Below are 19,037 nucleotides of genomic sequence, written 5' to 3'. Positions count from 1 at the left end.
TTGTTACACTGCAGATTTATTTAATTCATATCATAAGGCTGCAATCATATACTAACTTACCTGGGAGTAAGTGGCATTGAAATAAATGTGCTTACTTCCGAGAATACACTTAGAGGATTGCACTGTAAGACCCCTTTCTACCACAACACTAAAGCTCAAAACGCACCATACATTTAAAGCACATTTTAAAAACATGATGACTTCCCTCAAAGATTCCTGGGAACTGTAGTCTGTTAAGGGTGCTGGGAACTGTAGTTATGTAAGGGGTAAGCTACAGTTCCCAGGATTCTTTGAGGGAAGTCATGTGCTTTAAACATATGGTGTGTATGCAGCCTCTTTCTTTAGGAAAGGATTGTTGTATCCTTTGTTGAGACATGCTGGTGGATTAAGCTATTGATACGTTAAAATGCTGCATGCTTTTCCAGTCCTGTCACCCTTAACCACACAAGTCTCTTATTCACTTAAATAACTCCCATCAATTTTCCTTTGCTGCACTTTTGTCTTGGACTCCCTCCCAAAACACCTATGTGGAATTGCCTCTCTTCCCTCTCCATCTTCAGATATCTCTTGCAACAAATATATATATGGGGAGAAGCATTTGATGTAATCCTTTGGCACATTTCCCATCCCAAGCTATAATAAAGTGAACTACAGGCCTGGCCTCACATTCATTCCTTGGTATAGTTTTCTCTCCTGCCTCTTACCATTTATTGCTCCTGCATCTCCTCCCTTGACTGTTTTCAGATTGTAAGCACCAGTTGTTTAAACAATTTTAGATAGCTTAAACCTCTCCACCTGGCACAGTGTCTGCTCTATTATTTTTTTTCATTTTGCTGCTGGTGCCAAAATCAGTAAAGTCCTGAGGGGCCCAGGAAAAAATTCCTTAGTGTTCAGATTAGGCCCCCAGGCCAGGAGTTGTAAAGCATAGAAAAGGGACTACAATTTATAGTAGAGCGTATGCTTTCCGTGTCTGACACCCCAGCCTCAATCCTTGGCATCTGCAATTTAAAAAAAGAAAAGAGATCAGAGAGGTAATGGCAGATGGGAAAGACCTGTGCCCCTGAGTCCCTGGAAAGCTCTTGCCATTCAGTGTAGACTAAACTGGGCTAGGTGGACATAGTCTAAGGCAGCTTAGGGTGTTCTCCTGTTGCACTGCATAAATAGATGATGACTACATAGTAAAGATGATGATTAGGACAAGTTAAATGAGAAACATGGAAAGGGTTTGTTTTTAATATTAAGAAAACTAGTACTTCAGTAATAAAAATCATGTTCTTCAAGGTTTTGTAAGTTCCTTTGAGCCTTGGAAAGGTGGCATAGGAAAATTTTAAAATTACCAGGTTTCTGCCCAAGGCATATTTTTGGTAGAATTCAAATTTGATTTCAAATCTAAAGCATGACACATTAATGTTTTTGCTTTTAGCTGTACAAAATCAGACGGGGGAGGACACGGCCTCAGGCGCTTCTTTTTCTCTGCATGATACTGCTATTGATTGTTCTTCACACCAGCTATATGATCTACAGTATGGCCCCTCAGTATGTTATGTATGGAAGCCAAAAGTACTTAATGCTGGTAAGATTCCCCCCCCTCTTTTGGAGTTGGGGTGAAGAATGAGGCAGACTTTGAAACGGAAATAATAGTGTTTTAGTAGATTTTCAATTAATATGTCCAGTGTCCAAACATGTCCTGTTTTAAAAATTCTGGTTCAAAAATGAGATGCCACTACACAAAGAACACCTTGAAAGATATCCCTCATTTGCCTGTTGAAACCTTAAGCTGAAGGGATCCATATAGAGCCTGGAGTAGACATGGAACTGCTTCAGCACAGATCAAGCTCACAGTCCAACCCATATCATTGCTCAGCTGGCTTCTGGCAGCTCTATAATAGCATAGTAATTGAGTTGAGCTGGGGCCATGCTGAAACTATGCCATGGCAATTATTTATTAGACTTTTGTTGCAATGGTGTATATTCCTTGCTTGTTGTTTTAAAAAATAGTTGAATTATGTAGTACAGCAATCCACATTCTGTTCCAACAAAAGCTGAGTTATGTGGCCTGTACACGAATAGTTGCAGTCAGCCTTTCCCAACCTGGTAGCCTCCAGATGTTTTTTGACTACATCTCCCATTATCCCTGACCATTGACCATGCTGGCTGGGACTGATGGAGAGTTGTACACCTAAACCTCTGGAGGGTACTAGGTTAGGGAAAGGTGGAATATTTACTTTGCAGTAATTGTGCATTTTTAGAATTTAGTTTGCATAGTTTGTTCTGTTTCTACTAGTCACGGGAATGGGCAACAAGATTTGCCCCTGACAGTGGTAATCGTATTCATCAGCTGTATCTCCTGAGATCTCACTGGGCTTTGCCTGTGTACTCTCAAGCTTATGTTTGTAACTATAGTGGCTAGAAACTTGTAGTATTTGCTGTTTTTTTCTTAATGGAAGAAGCTAAAGTCAGCAACTCAGTACAGTGTTTTGCTTTGAAATGGAAGTCTGACATACACACAGCTCTGTCCAAAATATAACAAGCTTTCAGGGACAACCAAAATCCTGATCAGTTAAAGCATATGCCTATCTGGATTGACAGAGCAATATTTAAGTTATTTAAGTTTAAAATGTTATATTTTCTTTTTGTTGCTTTATGGTGGTAAGCCACTGTAGACAGACATTCCTTGAAGAAGTGGCCTAATAGGGTTTTTGTGTGTGTAATACAGTTATTTTCTGTATTAAGAAATTGCCTTATAAAGCTATATGTACAGTGTACAAAATTGTATGTACAATAGTGTTGACAATTTGAAATTTAATGATGGTGTAGTTCTTCTGATAAAACACACAACTCAAAGACCTCTTTCACAAGGAAAACAGAGGGGAGACTTTTTGAAGGCTGTTATGCAAAAGTAAAATAAATTAATATGTCATATTGGTGTTATAACTGTTTAATGAAATTATCTTCATTGAGTATGATCTCTTCATGCAGAGTAATATGACAGTGGATGGACACTTGACAAACATAACAACGTACGTGGCTAAAGACTGTGATGCAGCTGCCCCTGAAAGTAAGACACCTTCAGACTTTACTCCAATACTTTGTCAATAAGCTACTGTAAATGTGCTTATCTCAAAACCACTGAAATTGTACTTAGATATTGAATATCTGTTTGAATTACATTAAATTCTATTAAACACCTAAACATTCAAATTAAACATTGCAGGTTCCAGCTGTCACAACTTACCTTTTGTCTCCCACTTCGCTTACTTGCAAGAATAAGAGACCCCTAGCATAGATCAAAGGCCAAATTAGACACTAGTCTGGCTGTCTGAAAAAAGAAGATGGTGAACTATTTTTCTACTTTGCAAGTTTGGCCAATTGTTGGCCATGTAGCTCTTAAATGGATTGTCAGTGGGTACTGATGATCCTATAGATAACATAAATATTTTAAATAAGTGCCTTTGGGATATACTTTCTAAGAAGATGAAAGATACCCGATTTGTTCTTTACACTTGCAGACTTGAGAGACCAGTACAACCCACTGCAGTAGTCCTTGCTGTCAATTGATAACTTCTGTTGCAGCGTTCCTCAGACAGTAGGTCTTGGGCCACTTTCAGGTGGGGCTCAGTGCCGCAGCCAGTGCCTTCTCACTTACTTGTACCTCCTCCTAGCCATGTCATATCCTTTTGTTTGGACCCATGCCAGCTTCAGCAAGTCCTTGCATGCTGAGTAATGGTGGCAGGGAGACAGAGAAGTTTGCAGTGAGGAGAAGGAAGATCTGCCTTTTCTGAAGGGAAGGAGCCAAATGAGGTGTTGAAGGAAATTAGAAAGTGAGATAAAAGATTAATATTTATAATTATTAATAAATAAACAAACTGGGAATTAAAATGGAAGGAGATAAGAGTAAAAAACTATGATAGGAGAAGGAAGTGAATGTAAAAGGACCGGGAAGGAGGGAGGAAATAAATTGACCGTTTGGAGGGGGGAGGTGAAATATGGTAGAAGTTGAGTGTGAAAGGAAAATGAGAGGAAAAAATACAGGAGATGGGTAAAAATAATTTGAGATGCATGTGAGGGTGAGAAGGGGAAAATATAGAAGAAAAAGACTTCTCCACTTAGAGTCTCTGAATCGGCTCATTCTGCCTAAAATGTCTGTACATAGATGGAAGACAGCTGAGCTATGGAACTCCTTGCCACAAAGAAAACACTGAGAAAAAAATCAGCAATTTTCAAAGATGGGTTCGATATCAGTAGAAAATATCAATAATTGTCAGTTGATTATGCCAAACTCCCTTGTTCTGCCACCATTTTGTTACTAGCTCTGCCCCTTCACCATCATTTTGTGACTGGTGAGCCTCAGTAATTTTCTGTCATCTCAGGGGGCCCTGGGGGTATAAAGTTTTAGAGCCCCTGTTCTGTTGTATTACAGCATGAATTTCTGTAAGAAAGAGTTTTGTCTTATATAAAGACTTTAACTCTGAGCCATCACAATTATTTTGAAGGTTGCTTACCAAACATGTGAAATAAGAAAGGATGGGCTGTGGGAAAGTGTGGCTGTGGTTCTCATTTTGACTGAAAAAATAAGATACAACTTGTTAAAGTGCTCTGGTCTGCAGAAACTGGCTTTATAAGAGAAGTAATATTGTAAAGTTGGGTGGTTTTGAATTAAAATCTCACTAGGGGCAATATTAATTTATTTCAGAGCATTTTAGCTGACCTGTCATCCACAAATCTTGGGGCAGATAACAAAACTAATAATACATCTACATTAATAAATAAAGCAGGTCAAAATATAGAATTAAAATTAATAGTAGTGTAATTTTGATTTGTGTCAAAGACAATCAAATATAAAATAGAAAACAACAGAAATGCATTATATAGGAAGCAGAAACAAATAAACTGCAGCACTGAATAACAATATACGCACACCTCAAGATAAAAAAAATCATAATATAACATTAACATAATCACACTATCATCCCTCTCCTATAAGCAATAGCAGCTGCACAGAAACTAGCCACCTTAGTTGTGACCTGTGGGTTCTGATCAGCCAGCAAATAACCTAAGTAAAATGCATCTGAGTCCTTGGGCATTTTTTGTAGGATTAGAGTAATAAAAATATTTCAAAGGTCACGATAGAAAGAGCACATGTCCTACTGTCTCCACCTCGCCCGCACTGCATGGGCATATAGCTCACAATAGGGAGCCCTCTTAAATCTTCCTTTCAGAAACGCAGAAGGGAACACATTAAACTTAGCTAACATGAATGCTTTTCTATATTTGGAGATGGTCAGATTTACCAGATAGTTTGTGGGTACAAATGCCCTCCCACTTTCTCTAAAATCAGGGAAACTTAAGTGATTTTGTAATTCACAGTCCCTAATTCTCTAGGAAATGGCCACTTTGGCCTTGGTATAACATAAAGCCAAAATAACATTAGTCAAAAAGCCCAGATTTTGTAGTTTCTCATTCACTGCTGCTTTCCATTTTGACTGGAAAGCATCCGTTAACAGCAGTGGAGGTAGTCCCAAAGGGAAGAATGCTGTCTTCCACCAAAAGTTAAATTGTGTATCCATGCACAGGACTCTAAGGATTTGCCCTGCCTCTGATCGTAAGATTACATTGGGCACACAGCTTGGGACTCCAAATATGGTTCTCAGGAATTTGGTTTGGATAGTTTCCAGCAGGGCATAATTGCCATAAACACATAGCTGTGATCCATATAGCATCTGGACTGTATAACCTGCATGGCTGATGGAATGTATTGTCCCCCTTTGGTATAAAAAGAAAAAAAAAAGCGCTTTCACGATCCTCTGAGCATTCACATTACCATTGATTCCAGAAGAATGGAAAAGTACGCTCAAGTATCAGTAAAGTTGACTTGTTCACTTGGGTGTTCATTTATATACCAGTGGTGTTTAATCCTTTTCCAAGTGAAGACTAAAACCTAGGATTTGGCATAATTAATTACCAGTATTTCATTTTTGCAGTAGGTGTCCAAAGTTTTTAAAAGATGCCACAGGCCAATACTCATCAAAAACAAAAGCACCGCATCATCTGCCTAAAGAAGAATTGATAGGAATATATTTGCTAAATTAGGAGGGAGGGAGTTTATCTGCTAGACTTTTGACTAGGGAGTTGATGTAAAAGTTAAATAGGAGTGTATTGTAGCTTCCACCCTGTTTGACTCCATTAAAAGTTGAAATAGGACTGATCAAATATCCAGCACAACTGCTTCTTATCCAGAGATGAGTATTTTCATATAAAGGCTACGGATGAGAGTCAGCAATCATCTGTTGATGTTGGTAGCTTCAAATTTCCCCACAGTTTGTCCCTTGAGATCAAGTCGAAAGCTGACTTGAAGTCAATAAAAGCTGCATATAACCTTCCCTCCTCCCCCAATGTAGATGTATACATTTCAGCTAGATGTTGGAGAACAAGTCCCTGGTCAGCTGTGGAGTGCCCCGTCCTAAAGTCTGCTTGCTCATCTTCCAAGATATTTTCTTCCTTCAAACAGCTCAATAATTTCTCGTGAAGATGACTGGCATACAGGAATACCCCGCTTTACGGACCTTCATCTTACGTACACTCGCGAGTACGGACATACTCCATACGCCATCATTCCCCACTTTACATACGCTCGCTTCGCACTTACAGACACTTAATGGCATGACGCCACTGCCATCTAGTGGCGATTGCAGTGCAGTACATGCATCGATAAGTGCTTCACTTTAAGTACACTTTCGGTTACTCGCTCTGGACCCATTGCGTATGTTAATGCGGGGTATTCCTGTATAGTTTGTTAATGATACTTAGCAAACTGATTGGTCTGTAATTTGCAGGGTTGGATCTTTTCCCTTTATTGAAAATTAAAATAATGAGAGCACGCCCCCCCAATCCTCTGGAATGCACGCTGACCAGTCAATACAAGTAAATAAGGCCACTAAGACCAGAGCCCACCATTCTATATTGACCTTAAGGAGTTGTGGAATATTGCCACTTCCAGGTGCTTCATCCAATTGAAGTTTGATAAGGCTAGTAATTTCTGGGATAGAAACAGGCCACTCAGGGAGATTATTTATCTTAATCTGTGCTATGCACATGCTGCTTTGCCTCTTTGCATAGATGCCACTGAAGTATGATTCCCAGGAGTTAGCAGGGATGTGGTAATCCAGACTGGCTGCTGCATTCTGCCATCCCTTAGAGACCATTCTCCAGAAAGCAATGAAGTTGTTTGCCCTAGATGCATTTATTTCTTTTTCTCCTTAATTAGGCTTTTATATCTCCTCTTATCTCCCTTAGATGCATTTATTTCTTTTTCTCCTTAATTAGGCTTTTATATCTCCTCTTTAACACTAGCCATTCTGTTGGTAGTATTGGGAAATCCTGTTTAATATATAACTTACATTTTTTCATTAGAGAATTGGCAACAAAAACCTAAGTTTGGACTAATATCATAAAAATACCCATGCAAGTAAAGAGTCCTTAGACAGGTGCAGAAAGGTTAAAAGTGTTGCTGACTGGCACACTTCCAGGGGAGAGCATTCCATAATCATGGCACCAATACTGAGAAGACACTATCCTGATGTATTGCCCTGTTGGTGGGACAACTGACAAGGATTTCCACATTGACTTCTCTCATTTGTTTCCAAAAGAATAGCCACACTAAAATTGTCACGGCTCTTCTAGTTGCAATTCTGAAATAAGACCAAATTTTGCCTCCCACCAGCACCTGCATCGAAGAATGATATTTTGGATAGCATTCATTTTTTAATAAACTTGTGAAGATTCAGCTGTAAGGTCTCTTGCAGACAGCTGCTTTGTTTATATTATTGTTGCTTTCTAGTGGCCCATAGGCTTGGGTGCTACCTTCTTGATCCAGTCAGGCATGTTCTTTTGAAGACTGTCTTCTCTAGGACTGGACTAGAGGGCACCTCTCACTTTCTCCATAGAGGCAGTTCTTTCTTCTGTTTCCACAGTGAATGATCAAAGGCTCGTGGTGTGAAGTTTCTGGATCGCAATCTTTAAAAATTGTGTTGTAAACAAAATCCGCAAAATTTACTTCATGAAATGCATTTACATTAGAAATCAGTGGGACAACTTCTTAGTAAACATGCATGTTTTTAAGTAAACACGGACTACTGTTTTTTAACATGTATAATTGTTCTTTGTATGCATTGTAGAATACAAACATTTGGACATGCACTAGACAATTTATTACTTTCCCTACCAGTTTTTGAGAAGCAATACACCTGAGATGAGGAGGTCTTTGATCAAGGATCTGACACTCTAATCAACTTGTAATAAATTGTTTTCTCTTAAGCATTCTCACTTACTGCAGTATATTTTAGCAATCTAATTTAGTACTTTCTGCTACCACTACTTCTGTTTAGATGAAAGTGTACTTAGTTATACTTGCAGAAAGGTACTGGAAATAAAAGCATTGCTGACGTGGTTGCACTTGACTTCCAGTTTCTTTAGCAGAGTTAGCAAAGTCTGAATGAGATATGTTGTTATGGCAACAAAATTTCTAAAAATAATCTCTCTAACAGAAGAAGATAGGCCTTTGATCTGATCCAGCAGGACTCGGGTTCAATATTATGTTTTCACAGTGGCCAACCAGATGCTTGTGGAAAGCCCATAAGCTGGAGATGACCACAGTGCCACTGTCTTGTGATCCCTAGCAGGTATTCAGAGGCACACTGCCTCCGTCACTGGTGGTAGTAGGCCCAGCCAGCATGGCTAATAGCCATTGATAGCCTTTGCCTCCATGAATTTGTGTAATCAGTGAGACAGGACATACTTTTGTAGAAGCTGTATTGATTCTTCATCAGCAGGAGTTGTCCTTTTATGTCAGAGATGAAGAACCTGTGACCCACCAGCATGACCAACGGTCAGAGATTATGGGAATTGTAGTCTAGCAATATCTAGAGGATCACAGGTTCCTCTATAGTCTAGCACACGTTGTATGACCACCTCATTAGCTGTTTTTCTGCTTCTGGTACTTTTCCACATGTTTTAGCAATAAGTTCTTCAATTTCTTTCTTTTTGCATCTTGTTGTTGACTTCTGTCTTTGTGTGTACAGGTCTGCGTCCTTTCGCTTCTTATTTGGGCAAGACTTGCGTTTTTCTGAAGGACATTTTTTTGCACCCACTACCTTCCTTGAGTTTGCTCCTTAATCTTGCTGACATCCTCTTGGACTTGATGTTATCTTTTCTAGTCTGCAGTATGCATTCTAGCTGTGCTTTTATTGTGGTTTTAAATAACCTCCACTCTTTTTGGAGAATATTCTGGGCAAGATTCTACAGTGGGCAGTCCCATCAGTGCAAGGATTTCTGCTTGCAAAACAAGACTTTCCCTCCCTCTCCTCTCCCAACATATGCCCCACTCCAAATCTGCTCCAGGAGGTTGGGGGAACCCCTAGAACTAGGGGGACACAAGGGGGAGGAGACCATTCTGTTGCACAAGCAGGGATTCCTGCATTGACAGACCAATTGCCTAAGCACTATGTTGGCTTACACCTATATTGTTAGAATGTATCTTGTAATATGAAATATGCATTTTATACTGATCTGTCTTGGTAATGTTTTGTTCGTTGGAAACCTACAAAATTTCTTGTAGGTTTGGTCCTAAATGTGACATGTTAAGTGAACTATTACAGCTTTTTAATTTTTCCCCATGGGGCATGGAGAATGTACATAAACACTTTTCTTGCATAAATTATAATTGCAGTTCAGAGTCAGTGTCTCTGGCTATGATAATATAACTGACCTACAGCAAGCAGAATAACGAGCAGATAAGTTTGTTGGCTAAGGCAAAGGCCTCCCATTTGTGTAAATACTCCATGAAAGGCAAATTTAAAAGGCATCTCCAGAATGGCTATCTGTACCTAATTAATAGGTATCAAGCATTTTGTGCGCTGAAAGCATTGCCATATTGAGGAAAAAAATATAAAGACTATTGTCTATTGTGAGTTCAACGATGGTGGTTAAAATTCCTTCGAAGTCTTAAAAGCCTCTCTCATTTTTTTTTCTATATTAGCCATTAAAATGAAATGGTGGTTTTTCCCTCTAAGCTGAAACTTTGGCTAGCTGAGTTTCTAAAAACCAAGTTTTATTAACATTAGTGATGAAGTAATGAGGTCTGTTTTACGTACAAACTGTATTTCTGGTTTCTCAGCCAATTCTACTTTTAGGAAGCTGCAGTACACTTTTAATCTGGTTTTGCCCCTTTCACCTTCCATCATATCTTCCACATCTTTAAAGATGAATGGAATTTCAAGACTTAAAAACATGGAATCATGACCATTTTGGATCTCTACCCTCAGCTAACCATCCATGAAATCATTTGCTAAAATGAGAAACCTAATGCTTGTGTATTTATGACACAGAGTAACTTGTGATTCTACCAACAAAAGTATGTGTTGTCAGTTTCAGAGTCTTTCAGTAATACATTTCAAAATGATAATTCAGTAATGTCAGTACATCCAGAACATAACCTCTATCCCAATGGGACACATGGGTGTGGGCTCTTGCCAGCTCTGGTCTCCATCCTTGATTAAAAGGTCCTTGAGCAGCTGTTGTTCACAAGATGAGAACTGAAGCCACACCTGTATCAATCTTGCAGCGTTATCGAACTGCAGGTCAGATGTCGGCATATTTTGCTTTTTTCTACCAAATTTCTAAGGTGGCATGATATTCTGACATATTTTATAGTGCCTTGCTCATGGAGAGGGGTGGAGGTGGAGGCTTGGGGAGCCATGGGGGGAGCAGGAGTGGGGAGCTTCAGCGACCCGGGGAGGGGAGCTTCATCTCTGTGGTCTTTCAATTCAGTCCTGAAAAATATGTGATTCTGTAGTATTGTAAAAACTGCGTAAGCATTGCTTGACCTTGTGCTTAGGTGGGATATCCCCAAAAGAAATGTTATTCATAGGCCTTCATTGCCTGTTGAAATCACCAGTGGAAACCTGATGAATTTTCAAACAAGAGTTTTTAATAGGCAAATTTCTCACCATTATGAGCCATAGTCTGTCTTCTGACTTTCATACATGCCTTTGGAGGAAAACACTTCCTCTGATATGCATGTCTATATATTTGGGATAGGCTAGACATGGGAGTATTGCTGATTTTTATTGCTGAATGCAATATGACACTGCATTGTAAGCCATGAATAAAATTCATATGGATATCGCTTCACATTTTGAGCAGTGCTTGATTGTTTGAATTTGTTCATCTGTATTTAGTCTTGAACACAGGAAGCTGCATTTTATGAAGTCAGTTGGTCTACTTAGCTGTTACTGCCTGGGAGCAGTGGCTTTCTGTGATCTCAAGGAGATGTGTTCCTTTAACTGTGGTTGTTTTGGACCTTCTGAATTCAAAGCATGTGCACTCCCACTAACTCATGGCCTTTCTAGTTGTTATATATCTTGGAGATTTGAAGCAATTCCCAAGTTGTCTTGTGCCAAAAGATTGGAAAAATTATTATTATTATTTATTTATTTAAAATATTTCTATCCCGCCCTTCTACCCTATAATAGGGCACTCAGGGTGGCTTACAAAAATAAAATCAGACATGCACATAATAAAATTGTAAGCAATAAAATCACAATAAAATCACAAAAACATTAAAATAAATTAAAATACAATACACACACACATATATGTACATATATATAGGGATTGGTACTAAAGGGACTACAAAGGTAAAATTTAACATAGAAGACATAAAATCAGTGTCAAGTTCTACCTTTTGTATCCGAACTACCTTTTATTATTTGGAATGCTTGTTCATAAACATCACAGTTTTTATAGGAATATTCAGGGTGTTAGTTGTTACATAATGCCCAGTGAATGCTATTGTCACTCTAGGAAAGTAACAAAGACATTGTAAGTGTAGTACTGAGATACTGAACTAGTGTCGTGTTTCATTATAACATTTCATGAAGGTCAAGCAGGTCCAAAATATCTGCTATAATTTGTTTAGTCAGATTACTGTAGAGAGCCATCTGTAGGTCTGCTCGTTATTCTTTAATTCAGGTGAGCAGCTGGAGGGATTGCAGATGGTACTAAAAATGTGCTGTCCTGATCTACTAATTAAATGTTTCATTTCCTTTTCTCACATAGGGCATGGTGGCTGACATAGAAGGAAATCTGTTTCACAGCCAAGTTAGATCTTTGCCTATATTTTGTTTTTTCTTTTCTATAGTTGCTGTTTCTTTATAGAAATATTCATATCACACTTTTCAGCTCTCAAAATGGCCCTAAGGTGGCTTACAAACAAAATCACATAGCATAAAAAGAAAAAAAATAGGGAGTATTTAAAATAGACCAAAATTTAAAACTGATCATAGGCCTGGCAGAACAAAAAAGTTTAATCACTCAGCTAAATCATACATGAAGGGGCCAGCTGGACCTCTCTTGGGAGGGAGTTCCCTGACCAAAAATGCCACAACCAACTAGTTTAATACTTTAGCTTGATTATTCTTCATCAGTTCCATAGCAAACTCTTTGGGGTGTTATGCCTGAAGCTAATGAAATTGTTGTGAGATGTTTCTCAAAGGATAACCATGCCAGAAAACTTTGTTTGATGAGAGGCCAGTTACCATAAAGACACTGAAAGTATCCTGGGAGATACGTGAAGAAGACTTGGGGGGTTTGCTGGATTAGGAGCTTAGTATATTTGTTGAATATCAGCTTGATCAGACACAACAAAACTGCAAATGTCCCTCTTCATTGACAGCACAAGGCTAGCTGATGCAACTGGTGAGTTTAAGATGTTTAAAATTCACTCTATTATGGAAATTTGCAATTCAAGCGAACTTCATCCTCCCTAATCTAAATGGGCACTTGTTCTTAGTGGCATTGCCAATAAGAGGGCTTGGTGAACTGCTTGGGGATAACTAGTCTGTTCTCTAGAACAAATTGCGTCATTGAATTAGACCTAATTAGAATAGATGCCCAAATTCGCTTTGTAACAATTTCCACACTAAATTGCTCTTCTGCATAATATTGTTTCTTATATAGATAATACATTGGAAAGCTTAAGGTTTTGAATAACATACTATATATCAAATGGTATTAGTCTTGCAGTCTAAATCTGTGTTGGAGAAACATATGTCTGTCTTAAGCCTTCAGTTAGAGCCTCACCTTTCTGTGCTCTGATATGTGCTTGTGATATGAAAGGTATGTGACAGTCCATCCAGAACAGTTTTCAACATGCTTCCACCATGTATTACTGAAATACAGTAGGGCCCCACTCAATACAGTAGGGCCCCACTGAAAAGCGGAACTCATTCAATAGAACGGCCCCCGATGCCCGAAAAACGCCGTAAAAGCGGAACAAGTGCCGTATGAGTGGGGCCTTACTCTAATTGAAAGCCGTCATATTAGCGGAACACTGTAAAGCGGGCCGCCGCAAAGCAGGGCCCTACTGTGAGGAAATGTGATGAGAGATCTTCCTGACTTAGCTCCTGTATAAGAACTTGCTACCTTTCAGGGTGGTTTTGCAAGTCATTCCTAAAAACAGTTTTGAATGTTGTCTGTAAATCTACATTTGATTTAAAAATGTATTCCTCAAAGAAGAAATACTAACAGCATTCCCACATGATTTATACCGATCTAAAACATACAGTATCTGTTGTGAAACCTCCTAAACAGAGTTGCTTTTCGGATTTATCCTATTTCCCCATGTCTTCAAAGGCGGCAGTGTGTTAAACATCATTTCCTTGGATTTCCTCCTGTACTTGAGAGTAATCAAGTCTCTGTAGAGAAACTCTGACAAACACCACCCTAGCAAACACCTCCCCATCTTCCTCTCTAGATCTTGCTGGGATTCCGGGCTCAGGAGACATAGGCTTTTGCTCTCTGTTACGTCAGCCTTGGCTGAGAAACATATATGTACTTTTGTCTTTTCATTTGAGCTAATCTCTCAGAATCTTCTTCACTAGCAGTTCAGGCTGACTTCATTTATAAGTCCTCTTCAAGACCACCAAATAGTACTTTAGAAAGCATCCTAGTTGTGGTGAGATTTAGGAAGACCTCTGCAAAGCTGAGATTCCCACCAGACAAGAGAGGATCTTTTCAGATCAATTTTTCAGGTTTTCCAGGAAACTCTTTCATTTATAAGATAAATTTCTATTGAAGATGTTCTGCATTCCCATCACAAAACAGTTCTTTACTATATGTTTGCTTTCCATAGTTAAAGAAAAACATAAGCCAAATTTGTGGTCCCCTGATTGGTGGAGAAACACAATTCTGAGGTTTCTTGCATGGAGAGAACTTTAAGGTTCTGTAAAGCACCAAAGGAAGCAAACAGCTAAGAATGAAAGAAGCGTGAAGCCAGAGCTATATTAAATATTGGTGGAAGAAGAACAGAAGGGCTGTCAGGCTACAGAACTATCCCAGGCTGAGTTAAAGGAAAGCCTTTCTTTGGCCTGCCTGATTTGTTTTGATTGTGGTTGGGTATTTAATTGGTTTAAATCCCTGTTCACCATTATATGGTATCTGAAATGCAGCTGTGTCTAAAGTAGTATTGCAAGTAATCTATAGCAATTAAGGAAAGCCGGTGGTATCATGGTTAGTTTCAGACTAGGAACAGGGAGATTCAAATCTCCATTCAGCCATGAACCTTACTGGTAACCTTGGACCAGTCACACAAACACTCAGCCTTACCTACCTCACAGGGCTATTGTGAGAATAAAGAGGGGGGAGTAGGAAGAGAATGTCATGCTGGCTTGAGCTCCTTGGAGAAAGGGCAAGACATAAACATAATAAATTTTAGCTTCCTGGGTTCCATTCCTCACTGACATAGGATTTTGCACACCCATATGACCATGTTCTCTTGCCTTTTTCCCCTCTGTACCCATTATTCCACTGAGCATTGGCTGTGTTGACCTTGATTTGCTGATATCCTATGGCAAGCTTCTAATAGATTGTATTCAATGTAGCACTTAAGCAATTAGTACCATCCATTCACGGATTTTTGCTTGTGCAACAGGACTCCCCCTGTCCTCCCCTTGCATGCTCCCTAAATCTGTTCTAGAGGTCCCCCAGTCCTCAGCAGCAGATTTGGGGAGAGTATGGGGGTATCCTATTGCGCTAGCAGTAACCCTTGTGCTGACAGAACAGGTTAGTAGAATACTGCCCTATATATTTTAGTGGCAGTTTACTATGACAGAGTTTGAGATCCTTTCCTTGATCTGTGAGCAAAGCTCAGAACATAAAGTAGAGCCAGATGGAATTTGCTTTATAGCACAGATGCTAAAGATCTGGAGGAATAAGCAACTGGTTGTAGAGAGCCAGGCAGCAGCAACTAATCAGATTTTGAAACCAGTCTGGGTGGAGATTAGTTTAATACAAACAGTGTTAAGTAATGCCAAAGGATGGTTAACACAGAAGACGGGGTAGCCAGTGTGGTGCCCTCCAGATGTTGTTGCGCTCCAACTTCTACTATCCCCATCCACCATGCCTAATGGTCAGGGATGAAAGAAGCTGTAGTTCAACAGCATCTGGAGGGCACTATATTGTCTACCCCACTGGTCAATGATACTGCTGGCCTAGCTCAATCCATTGCCACTTCAGATCTAGCCAGCAAGCTGTAGTGGCTTGTGACACCGAAGGTGCGCGTGCATGTCTGATCTAGGATGGCTTGAGGGTGGGGGTGGGCAGGAAATGGGGGTTACTGTTTTTTCCTGATGCCTGACATCTTTAACTAAAAATAAAAAAGTAACACGAGTTCATTTATAGTACTGTATATTTGTTACTTCTCACAGAATTGCCTAATTGGAAAGAAATATACATGTGTAAACTTATTTCTAAAGCCAATTGAAGAAAACATGCATGGATTGTATCTAATAAAGTGCTAAGTCCAGGTCCCATCAGTAAATAAATTATCACTAATGTAGTGGGACTTCCCCCTCCTCTCACTACAAGCTCCCTAAATTTGTTCTAGGGGTTCCCCCAATCCTCCAGAGCAGAATTGGGGAGGGTGCAAGGGGAGGAGATGGAAGTAAATCCCATTGTGCTAGTGGTAATCCTTGCGCTGACAGGATATGTTAGAATACCACCCCATACCCTTACTTTGTAAATAAAATGCTAACTTTTTTCTGGAGAACTAAGAAAGATGAATTGGTGAAGTTGGCTCTGCTGATTCTGCCATTTAATTTAGGACAGAAAAACATTTTTAATAGTTTTTGTTTTCAAAAGGTACAGTAAACAACATATAAACTTACAGTGGCACAATAGCATAGTATTTGTACTGTACTTAATGTAGAGCACACTGTTCCTCCATAGAATGACCAAAACAGTACAACAAATTAAAAATGTATGTAACCTCTCCACATAGAAATCTGATCAGAGGGGGGATCAGCAACCTCCCAGGCTCCATTCATGCAGCTGAAAAAAGGAAACCACACTGCATCAAAAACTATCATGTTTTGCTTCCCTCCCCCCGAACTCTGCAATGCTGAGTTGTGCTCAGATAGATATTTCTCAGATAGCCCTGCTATAGTAGAGTGGTGGAATGCTATCTTGAGACTTCCACGTAAGGTTTTGAAAATTTTAAATGTATTTTAGGATTTTAACCAAACAAGTGTTAATATTGGTATAAAATTAATTTGTACATGGATATTTTCTATCCTTTGAAATAGGAAAAATGTGCTGTTAAGGTAGTAACTTCAGTTTTAAAGTAACTGTCTTCAAAAACACATGGTTTTTAAAAGAATCCATATACATTTTGAGTAGTTGTGACCTTTTAAAGACCTTTTAAAGTAGTTGTGACCTTTTTGTTCTAGGGGTGCCCCCAATCCTCCAGAGCAACCTCCCAGAATTGCAAAAATTAGGAGCTGTTTTGTTGGCCACACGTTTTTAAGTTGAGTGGTTTTTTTGCTTTCTTTCAGACCAGTGCGCTGTTACTCGGACTTACCTTTTCCTTCACCAGTTTTGGTTCTTTAGCACCACATATTACTTTGGCAATTGGGCTTTCATCGCAGTAAGTAAACTTTATTTGGACGTCATTATAAATACAACTGAATGTTTTAACATAATTGCAATTATGTCATTTGCATCACCCTGCTCTAAATCTGTTATTCCCTTCAGCTGATCAACAATAATGCATTATACTGATTTAAATTCACAGGTCTTCTTAATTGGATTAATTGTGTCATGCTGCAAAGGAAAAAAATCTGTTCTTGAAGGTGAAGTGGATGAAGATGATTCAGATATAAGTGATGATGAGCCATCGCTCTATTACGGTTGACAGCCCATAAGTTCTGAAGGTTAAAGCATGGAATTTAAAACTGTGAAAATGCCATTTTGGTTTGGACTTTACTCTTGGAAAAGTTCACACATTTGCCAATGTGGAAAATAAAATCTTTAAGTATATTATTGTATTATATAATCACAAAGGAGCTAATTTTATGAAGGAATGATTAAAAAGTACTTTTTTTGAATATACACTCTTCTGTCATTACATCGGTTGCCTTTTGGTTGGCCTTGAATTTTAAATTACGGCTGGTTCACTTTGTTAGTGTTGAAAAGCTAGTATTATCATATTGATAAATGCTTCTTACAGGAATCCAAGGTTTAAATTGCCAGTGCTTGTTGATTATACAATTAATATGTAAAAGACACTAAAATATTTTACATATAGAAACTATAATGATCCTTGTCAAATGCTGGATTATTGTTGATGTTCGTGAGAGACCAAATAAATAATCAGGGCCTGTTTTGGCAATACTTCCCCCTCCCCCATATACAAATGCAGTGAGATGGGGAGCAGCCCCTGAGATTCCATTTCCCTCCTCTGCCTCCTTGCCACCTAGAAAATTATCTACTAGAATATAATTGCACTGGGAGAGCCCTGATCTATTATTTCTGTAACCCTACTATATAAGACAGAATTATAACAGGGTTAATGAAATTAATGTGGGATTTCCAAGTATAGATCTTACAATGCATAATAGTATGGATGGGCCTCTCTCAATCTTGCCATGTATGGTGCGGTGTGCTGGAGAGAGCAGTATTACCTTGATGGGCCCACAGTAGGGAATATATTCAGAAGTTGCTCCGTCATAGGTGGAATCTTAAGGAGAGGCACAACCTCATTCTTTCTTCATGGTTACTGTTATTGGCTGTGTCTTGGCTTAATATCAAATATTTTGAGGTGATTTTTTTAAAAATCTGTATCGGTTGTCATTTTTTTCAGAGTTATAACTAAATACAATGCATAAACATTTAAAATCATGCAAGACTTTTCTGTATCATTTTGTAAAATAAACCAATAAAGATTGTGACTAGATGCAACTTTGCCACACTTTTGTAACCCCAAACATATTACAGAATAACTCTAATCTTTATTGTTCCTAGACTTGGCTGCCATTCCTTAAATTTTTGCAGATTAATTCACAAGTGTTTGGTTTGTTTGAGTTTCCAGGCTGCAGATATTTTATATATTGGCTCAGTGAATATTTTGTGAAATATTTAATGCTGATCATTGTTTTAATATTTGACATATAAATTATTTTGTTTAACCCTGGTTAGTGCTTATATTCCCAGTTAATAGATGTTATTTTCTATTTTGAAAACAGTGGTTTTTAAGCAGGTGTGTTTTCGCAATGGGACGCCTCGGGACACACTCCTGTTACTTTTTTTGCAGGCAGCCCCCTCCCAGAGTCCCTCTGTCTCTACAGCCAATCAGGTTGCACAGTTCCCAAGTGCCCAGCGCAGCCCTTTCCTGGCTGCCTTGAGAGAGGGGTCCTTGAATCCAGGGAGGTGAGCAGTCACTACAGCCAATAAGCAGTCACTACAGCCAATAAGCAGTCAGCATGGATCCCCCTTGCACACTGATTGGCTCCCACTGTTTGTTGTTGTGGGGAAGAAAGTGTCACTAGGACCTGACAGAGAGAGGAGGGTGGACAGCCAAGCCCAGGAACTTACTTCCTTATGATCACTTCCAGCTCAAGCTGCCAGCCAGCAGCAAGTTATGAGGGAGTGATGGCGCTTGCATTTTTAAAAAAGTTGGAGCAATATATGGGTCCATGCATGCTGAA

The 19,037-nt window shown here is 39.1% G+C and overlaps 1 protein-coding gene across 5 annotated transcripts in view; it reads left to right on the top strand.

Annotated features, from left to right (window-relative positions):
• Positions 1 to 18,286, top strand: part of LMBRD1 (LMBR1 domain containing 1) — an 85,251-nt gene extending 66,965 nt beyond the window's left edge. For all 5 annotated transcript variants that reach the window (XM_061623075.1, XM_061623071.1, XM_061623072.1 and 2 more), the window contains 4 exons: positions 1,424 to 1,573; positions 2,980 to 3,058; positions 16,887 to 16,978; positions 17,126 to 18,286. In XM_061623075.1, the coding sequence (XP_061479059.1) occupies positions 1,424 to 1,573; positions 2,980 to 3,058; positions 16,887 to 16,978; positions 17,126 to 17,245 (441 nt within the window). In that variant the 3' untranslated portion in view covers positions 17,246 to 18,286. The remainder of the gene's footprint in view (positions 1 to 1,423; positions 1,574 to 2,979; positions 3,059 to 16,886; positions 16,979 to 17,125) is intronic.
• Positions 18,287 to 19,037: the final 751 nt, after the last annotated feature.

The sequence above is a fragment of the Rhineura floridana genome, chromosome 4 (assembly GCF_030035675.1).
Source record: "Rhineura floridana isolate rRhiFlo1 chromosome 4, rRhiFlo1.hap2, whole genome shotgun sequence".
NCBI classification, from domain to species: Eukaryota; Metazoa; Chordata; class Lepidosauria; order Squamata; family Rhineuridae; genus Rhineura; species Rhineura floridana.
The sequence above is the reverse complement of the archived record's forward strand: the minus strand, read 5'-3'. Positions and strand labels throughout refer to the sequence as shown.